General features: G+C 39.5%; 1 protein-coding gene across 1 annotated transcript; it reads right to left on the bottom strand.

The window, feature by feature from the left end:
* Window positions 1-484: 484 nt before the first annotated feature.
* On the bottom strand, window positions 485-6801 carry LOC149811533 (uncharacterized). The gene is made up of 6 exons (XM_089993966.1): window positions 6403-6801; window positions 6032-6191; window positions 5760-5936; window positions 5579-5662; window positions 1513-1594; window positions 485-1399 (listed from the first exon to the last, which is right to left on the bottom strand). The coding sequence occupies exons 1-6, from the start codon at window positions 6711-6713 to the stop codon at window positions 960-962; spliced, it is 1254 nt and encodes a 417-aa protein (XP_089850092.1). The 5' UTR covers window positions 6714-6801; the 3' UTR covers window positions 485-959.
* Between the last annotated feature and the right edge of the window lie 2559 nt (window positions 6802-9360).

Below are 9360 nucleotides of genomic sequence, written 5' to 3'. Positions count from 1 at the left end.
ACTCGTTTCTTTGGATCATTTCTACCAACAATTGTTTTTGTTAGGCAATCTAGAGGATAACCCACAGTGAGATTCAAACCTAGCGCACACTGACCAGGGAATGCACCATTTAATCGATCATGTAATGTATCATCCAGGTGTTTGGCAATTTTCTGAAGCATGAACTAAAATCACATGAGATATATCTTGAATACACCTAAAAGGACACGAGTCATGCCAATTTTGTGTAATTTTTCATTTAGAATAATATAAGGAGACAGGACATGAGATAAATGTTACTATTATTTACTAGGCCAAGAAAAATATACTTTCATCACCAACCACACATTGGCAAAACCCTTGAAGTCCCTTTACCCATTGAAGGGTACAGCCACTTTTGACGGCAAGGGACACCACTCATGGGTTTCAAACCATGGTTGGTTGCCCCTAGCCAGGAAGGCAGAGCCTTTGTGGGCCGATATGAGATTAAATTGGAGTATCCTTGTGACATGGAATTCACATGTTATTTATGACCACAATGCATGAAGTGGTAAAAGTACAGGAATAACAACTGTTAGGAGTTCCTTACAAGAAATGAATTGCATGTTATGATTATTGCCAATGAACTTTATAGTGACAATGAAGTTTGAAACTCCATAATGCCCAGCCTTCTCGCTTGCAGCTAACTACTTGAAAGGTAGGGGTGATCACAAACCCAAAGCTACTAAAAAGGGCTAGAAAAGAGCTCAATTATCAATTACAGTAGACAAGCTCCACCATAGCTTCTGGCATAGAAGCTTCTGTAGATTCTAATAGGTACAGCAAAAACTGGTGCAGCGCCTTCTCAAATCTTCATATTTTTGCATCAAGCCAGACTGCGACAAACTTCCATGTAGATCACAAAGTTCCTCTGCTTTTCCCTCTTTTGATATGTAAATATGTTATGGAAGCTCTTGTTGATATCGGACTATGGCATTGGCCTATGATTTACTGTCACCGCCAAGTTTCAAGAACTTTCTCGCAACTCCGAAGATTACTGCCTTTGTCAAGAGCCCTCTGTCGAGGCTGCATGCAAGAGCCACAGCACCACCAACAACCAAATATTTGGGTATATTTTTTCCCCATGGTCTTTTAGGAGTTGCTCCATCTGATTCTGACAAATCCATCAATTCCATCGACCTCAAGTAATCTGCATCAACTTTGGTATTAATCTGAGCCATTGCCGCACATCGTGAGAGTGGTCCTTCTGCCTTCCTTGCAGCCTGATAAGTGCGGAGGCCTGGTTCAATCTTTTTGACAGCACCCCACATCCCCTGACGAACACCAAGTTTGGCAATTTCCCATGGGATGCCCATGTCTTCATGATGAAAGAGAAGCACTTCACAGGCAGTTAATTGTCCGTCCCCTCTCCTAGATTCCACTGTTTTGTGTGTCATTACGGCATTATGGCCGGAGTTCAAAATCACATAAATGGTATGCCATAAAATTATTGGTGGTTAAGGAGCAAAAAAGAAAGGGAAGTAACTAGTGTACCTGCTCGTAAAAACCAGCTTGAATAATACAAATCGACTCGTCTTGGTTTGTTATGCCTTGGTAAGGAGGGGTATGCTACTCCCTGAAACATTAAGACGCATCACATTTTTAGCAAATAATACAAAAGAAAAACTGAAGATTAAATAAATTCAAGAGCAGAAAATGCATCATATATGATATATATCCAATCCCTTGAGACAAATAAAGCACCATTAAATATTTACTAGTTCTCTTTAAAAACAAAAATTTGCACAACTGTGAATGAATTGATAGCAACTTGGCTGACAGCTGCAAATATCAAGTTTATGGCACACAAAATTGATAGAACATGTAATCGATATTGGAAACAAGAGAAACACATGATTATCCCCCTAAGGCAACCATGAGATTCAATATTGAGACCAACAGGTGAAAAGTGTGCTTAACAATTGCAAAAGGTATATGCACGTTATGCTTCAAAAATACATAAATAACAATAGAAAGAAAAAGATCAATCTACATATAGCATGACCAGCATTATCCAAAAAAATGAACGTGATATCAACGCTAAAAAACATAATCAGCATCAGGTTCATAGGTGATAGTGGAAAGGCAGTGTTAAAATCCAACCAGGCCCATTGCAGTAGGTGAGAAAATAACAACAGAAACAAAGAAACTTCAAACAAGAAGAATGGAAAAAAACTATGATGTCAAAGTCCAAAGTTACACAACTTAATTGATTTTTCATTTTACTAATTACTCTCACCTGATTAATGAATTAAAGAGCAGTGGAAGCGACTGAAAGTTTCACTATTGTTCATAGGCCTAATTTTCATAAAATAAGTAGGAAATATTTCATATTTACACTTGATAATGATGACATACAAGTCCAAGTAAAACATTTGCTAATAGTTTCAGTTTTCAACATCAAACATCAATAAACAATAGTAAGAAACAGTCCATAATGGTGCTTGCATCCAAACGAAACTGCAGATGAAAAAAAGAAAGACGAAAAACGAGGTTGACTATTTGACATCTGCAAAGGGGTACATTTTTCATCCAAGTCCTTGTTCCATGTACCCTATAGATATCAATATAATCAAGAACTCTATTAAAACCTCAAACACAAAATAAGGAAAGAGGCCTGATGCCAACACAAGTAACCCAGCATCCTGCATAACCTATGGTAACAGGACACTCCATTTTGCCCTCCATACCCGTGTCGACACGCATATCCCCGTGTCTACACAAATTGACACCTGGACATGCCATTTTACCCTCCATACATACAAGTTTGTATTTAATTTATAATTATATTTTTTAGTTCATAACTTTATATTTTCAGTATATAATATATTTTAAATATAGCATAAAAATTTAGATTATATTTTATGTCACAGAGGCTCTGCATACAGGCCGCCTCACCTGGGTCGACTTGATGCAACGCGGGTGCAGGTGTGGTATCCGATACGGTCAACGTGACTCTGAGCGCAGTCAACCCGCGCACAGGATTATTTAAAAATATAAAAAAAAACAACGGCAGCCACATATTTTACAAAGTTTTTGAAACATTGTGCATTAAATGTCTTGAACCACGTACATTCTTTTACTATTTTTACAAAGTTTTGTCATAAAAAGCTGAGCCATATACATTATTTTATACTTTTTATAGAGTCATAAAAGATACTTCACTTTAAAAATATTCAAAGTTATGTCCCAGCGTCAGCCAAAAATGTTGTGCATTAAATGCTCTCAGCCATGTATGTTCTTTTATTGTTTTTACACAACTTTGTCATAAAAAGTTGAGCCATGTACATTCTTTTATACTTTTTACATAGTTTTGTCATAAATGCATTAATAAAAATAAATAAAACTGCATTGGAATGGATTTCTGCATTAAATGGAGAGAGGTTTGCTCTAATTTCAAGCAATTATTTTATTTTTGAATCGCTGAATCCACTGGTAACCAGATTAGGTTACATACCCGATTAACTAATCAGATACTGATTCAGTATGATTTTTTCATTTGAATTTGGATCCTGATTTTTATTATTTCTGGTGAAAAACACATTTCTTCATTGGGAGCTTGCTTTATGGATAAGTTTTATATATATATATATATATATATTAAAATATTAAAAAACTATATAGATTAATATATATATATATACCCCCGAACCCAAGTTTTTTCTAAAGTGCCGCATCGCCGCACCCGCACCTATGTAACATATATTATATTCAGTTTATTTTGTATTTAATTGATATATATATATATAGCTGTGTCCCCGTACCCACATTTTTTGGAATTGTCATGTTGTACGTGCTGTACCTGTACCTGTACCCGCACCTGTATCCCAGTAACATAGTGCATAACCTACAGGAGGGCCCACTATTATCTACTAATTAAATATACATATGCACAATAGATAAGAAGCATGTAATACCCAACAATTTGCAGCTAATAAATACACCCAACCCTAGTAGGACAGAAATTCAAGGAACGTTTCGTACAAGTGTAAGAGCCAAACAGTCTGCAACAACCAAGTGAGAAACATAAAACCATGACTTCCCAATGGATTTAGTTTATCCCAAAGAAAAAACATGGATGAGTACCCTTTTCCATTTTCTACGCAGTCACAAGGTGCTTAAAAATTTTTCCCTGTTTAGTAAAAAATTATCCATCTTGATTGACCATCTACATTACTCTCCATCTAAAAATTATTCAATCTACCTCTTCATAATATATACTGGCATGAGGAAGGCACGTCCTTCTAAGGCAAATAAATGACATGCATGCTGCTGTTTGTTCCCACTACATCAAGATGCGGCCACAACAATCAATTTTTATCTACTCTTCCAGATTGGTTGACTAGAATTTTCTGAGCAGAAAGACAACCATCAAAAGAACATTCACCACCTAATCAATGGAGATGCATATTCTCCTTACTTTTTTCCCACAAAGGACAATGTAAAGTGATTTAAGTAAATAAACATATTGAATTCCATAAAATTATCTTTCTAAATGAACTGTCTTCAGCTGTCTTAATAAAGGAAAAAGTTGAAGCTGTCTCATGTTATTTCTGAGTTCCATCTCACTGCAGATCTTGATTACATGGAAAGTGATGGACTACAAAGCACATGCAACAAAGAGAAAAGAACACAAACCTTCTCCAACAAACAATCTTCAGTCTATAACAGAGATCTGACTATCAATCAGTGACATTGCTTTTCAAAGAAAACAAATGATATTGACCTTGTTATATTAATCAATCTTCACTTGAGACCTGCTCATGGTGATCCATATGCTGACTCAAAAACTTAGGTGGCAGGCGTGTAACAAATAGTTCATACAGTAATTGCCACCAAAGATGCCAAAACATGTGTACTGCTCATAGTAACTTTCTAGAGTTAGTTTTTTCAACAAAGTAGAGGACATTGATGTTACGGGATTCCTTGTATATCCTTGTTTATAAATAATGTAAATATATATGTTATGTTCATTTGGACATATACTGCATTTAGCTGTCTGGAGTAAGAGAGAAACTGCTAGCATCCATTTGTCAAAGAGTCAAGTAATGATAAACATATCATATCTGATTTGTAACAGCTGGCGAAAAAAGAAGATAAACACTTGGGTCGTAAACTAGGAATTTATTTGGGATAGAGGGGCTCTAACCCTCACGATTTATAAAGACCAAATTTTCTCCTACAAATTGCATTGTTGTCGGCATTGACAGGTGGAATGGGACTCTATCCTTATTCTCTTTCGATCAGTCATTTCTCTCCCAGCTTAGTACTCTAGAGTGAATGATTTTATCACTAATATTTGATTCTTACTTCAACTTGGGATCGATTCACAACACAAAAGTTATGAACTAATTATTATATTTTATTATAATAAAAAATTAATCACAGACAGAGGTGCGCATTGCATGAAAGTATCCAATACGATGAGCAAATCAATATTCCACGACAATGCTATGACCAGCGAAACCTAATTGATCGTTCAGAATAAATGTAATCAAGGCGTAAAATATGTAAACTCCTCCAGCGATATTATACAGAGTCTTGGAGTTTGTTTCCATACCTTTGTCACACAGTAATACGATCTTCCTGATTGCCATATTCGGCGGCCTATCGTGTATTCTCGGTCGCTACAGAAAAAGGGGAACTGCCAACATATGTAATCAATAGGAAAGCACATAAGTTTAATTAAACACCATCACGAACAAGAAGGGATACAATTACATCCCAAGGATATGGTGTACCTTCCTAACCCAGTGAACAATCATAGTTCCCGTGTTCTGGCACTCTTCCAACGTCGCAGAATGTATGAGCATATTGTCCCACTTCCTTCTAAACTCATCATCCCAGAAGAAATCCCTCACTAACTCCGGCGTAGCATCCTCGTAAACTGTCCGGCTACGATATTGAGGAGGTCCAGTCTAAATTTTAAGCCAAAACAGAAAAAATCTAACCCCATTTACTCAGAGTAGAACCCGCAATTTTCAGTAATTGAAAGCCAATCAATAGAGCCTACCTCAGGATCCCTCCGCCATGCCCGATAGCTCATAGTCGGAGTCCTCCGGTCCATCATCTGATGCCAGACAGGACCTCCGTCCGTCTCGTCAACCAGCCGCCGCAAATGCTCGAAATCGTTAGCATTTACAACCGATCGGTATCTCTTCATTAGTGCTGGACTATATTTCACAGAGAGTCGATGTCGAAAACCATCAAAACTCAACAAAAATTTAACAAAATTAAACCCATTTACCAATTGAAACAATAAAGAACACCCGAACTCCAAATGACCCCAAATGCTCCAAAAATCCAAAATTACAAGGAAACCCCATTTGGGCAATTCAAAACCCAGAACACAAGAACCAACCACGTCAGAAACAAGAAAAGTACCTGCAAACGACGGCCTCCGGTCCCTCTATCTCCGGCCTATCGTCCGAAATCCACGAAATGCGACTCTGGCACTGAACTTTCAAAGAATCTAAGCTCGGCAAGGAGCTAAAACCAAACCCCAGGTGCTTCTCAATGGCCTTCCCCAAACTCTGACCCCCCCCACCACCAATCACCACCATCTCCGCCCACTTGGGCTTCCAGGCCCACCCCAACAAGAGCCCCAACAAAACCGCAGCCCAAAACGGCACCAAGAAGGAGAAGAGCTCCCCAAGGAACCCACCCGCGACCATTGCCTCAACGATGGGAACCATGAATCAGCAACCCCAACAGGGAAAAAAAAAGAAGAGGGTCCAACTGATGATACGCTGAGAACCAGAGGTTCTGCTTATTCTGGCGCCAAATTTAGAGGTGGGGACAGAAGAGAAAAAGCGGACGGTTGGGCTGTGGATAAGGATTGAGATAGCGAGGGAGAGACTCGCCAACCAGGCCGCAGGGCGATTTGGATTTCGGTGGGGACGGCCTCCAACCGCTACATTTGCAGGAGGAGGACTTCCCTGTCCTAACCTTTCCAGCCGCTTTGGCGCCGCCTGCCATTTTCACGCGTTAAAAATATGATATTAAAGTTTTAAAATAGAGTTTGGTTGCTGTGGGGCCCGTGGCAGACAGACAAAAACGGACGGTGAGGAATGTGACAGACAGACGATTTGACGTCCGCCCATTTCGTATATTTTTTTTTATTGGAGAAACTAACAAAACCTATTTTTTTAGCGGATAATAAAGAAAGCACTTTTGTTTTTCGGTCACACCAAAAAGCGTTCTTGATAAAACTTAAGGCCTGTTTGATTCCCTCTCCAGGTTAGGACAGAATATCTTGCTCAGGACAGACAGGACAGTTGTCCTGTTCAGGAAACACTGTCCAGTTTGTTTCGAACAGATTTTTTTATTTTTTAAAAATTGTCCCATCCCACCGTTCCTGGGGGTGAATACAAAAAATTTGTGTCTTGCCATCCCACGGATGCACGCACGGAACACCGCAAACGCGCGTCCGCAGTTTGATTGTGGGTGCGTCAGCGGCGTCTCCCACGACGCAATCAAAAGCGCTTAAGCATCTTAAACCGTTCAACCTACTGTCAAATTTATGTTTTATTATCGCTCCCTATCCACTCATGTAATAATAAAAGAATCTCTTTCTCTCTCTCTCTCTCTACATTATCTCACTAGCACCTTAGCGTCACTACCTATCATCATAGGCTGACCTAGTGAAATCATATTGCCATCTTTGGCTCACAGCCTGTCACTAAAAGTATGTAACGTGATTACACCTTATCTAAAGTCCTATCATCATTTGCACTTCTGTCTATACTGCTTTTATTATCATCATCCCCACTACCACTTTTTTTGGTTTGGCCCAAGCAGGTTATATGTTCCCCCAACAACATAGTTAGCTACATCTCATGTTCGGAGGTCTCAAAGAGCACCACGTATGTAAGCATGTGCGTCTCGTATTCCCATGTTTGTCAGCATTAATTAGCGTTGGAGTTTGATGCGATTGCAAAGACTTAAGTACCCTCTCCTTCATTGGTGTCAAAAAAACTAACGATTCTTAAAAATGAGTGGTTGTAAAGACTTAAGTGCCCCGAAGATGATTATTTAAGACCCAGTCCCTGCACTGCAGGATTATCCGAGAAAGAAATCTTCCATGGAGGAGGCCATGAACATCAACTCTCTCCCTTCTCTTTTTGCTTCTGTGCACATCCAACAGAAGATCCTACATTGCTCCATCAAGCACCGACTGACCTGCGCATTGACTGTTGTGAAGCCTGATTCAGAGTTTTTACCCTTACAGGAGGAGGGTTTGGAGGCTCCTCCCAGCGTGGGTAGCATCATTCAACTAAATGAGTTGTAGATCCTGATTCAGAGTTTTTACCCTTACAGGAGAGGGGTCTGGGGGCTCCTCCCAACGTGGGTAGCATCATTCAACTTGAAGAGTTGTGGAGTCTGATTCAGAGTTTTTACCCTTACAGAAAGGGGGGTCTGAGGGCTCCTCTCAGTGTGGGTAGCATCATTCAACTTGAAGAGTTGTGGAGTCTGATTCAGAGTTTTTACCCTTACAAAAGGGGGGTCTGAGGGCTCCTCCCAGCGTGGGTAGCATCATTCAACCTAATGAGTTGTGGAGTATGATTCAGAGTTTTTGCCCTTATAGGAGGAGGGTTTGGGGGCTTCTCCCAGCGTGGATAGCATCGTTCAACTTGATTCGTTGTGGAGCTTGATTTAGAGTTTTTGCTCTTATAGGAGAAGGGTTTGAGGGCTCCACCCAGCGTGGGTAGCATCGTTCAACTTGATTCATTGTGGAGCCTGATTTAGAGTTTTTGCCCTTACAAGAGGGGGGTCCGGGGGCTCTTCTCGGCACGGGTTCTAGGTGTTGCAGTCAAAAAATGCACAGAGTATCGTGGTGAGAAATACAAATTTTTGTTCCAAGCAAGGTTGAAAGAAATCAATGAAAAATCTAACAAGGAGCATGCCAGAATCAAGATGTGGATGTCAAGCGAGAATGGTGTTGTGCAACTCAAATAACACAGAATAACAGGGGTCTGATTTTTATTTAAAATGGAGAATGAAATGTCAATAGAAATCATTGAAAATTTAAAAAAATAAACTAGACTCAATAACGAAGACACCATTTTTTACGGATTTGGAACATGACCTTCGGTTAGGGAGATATGACCCTGACAAGTTGGTCCTAATTCGGGTAGCGATTTACAACGATTTGCTTACTGAATAACACTACAAATCGCTATAGCGATTTGCGGAAGACACTACAAATTGCTATAGCGATTTGCGGAAGATACTACAAATCGCTATAGTGATTTGCGGTAGACACTACAAATCGCTATAGCGATTTGCGGAAGACCCGAAAATACTACAAATCGCTGTAGGAAAGCCCGATAACACTACAAA

The sequence above is a fragment of the Nuphar pumila genome, chromosome 17 (assembly GCF_984573655.1).
Source record: "Nuphar pumila chromosome 17, dmNupPumi1.hap1.1, whole genome shotgun sequence".
NCBI lineage: Eukaryota > Viridiplantae > Streptophyta > Magnoliopsida > Nymphaeales > Nymphaeaceae > Nuphar > Nuphar pumila.
The sequence above is the reverse complement of the archived record's forward strand: the minus strand, read 5'-3'. Positions and strand labels throughout refer to the sequence as shown.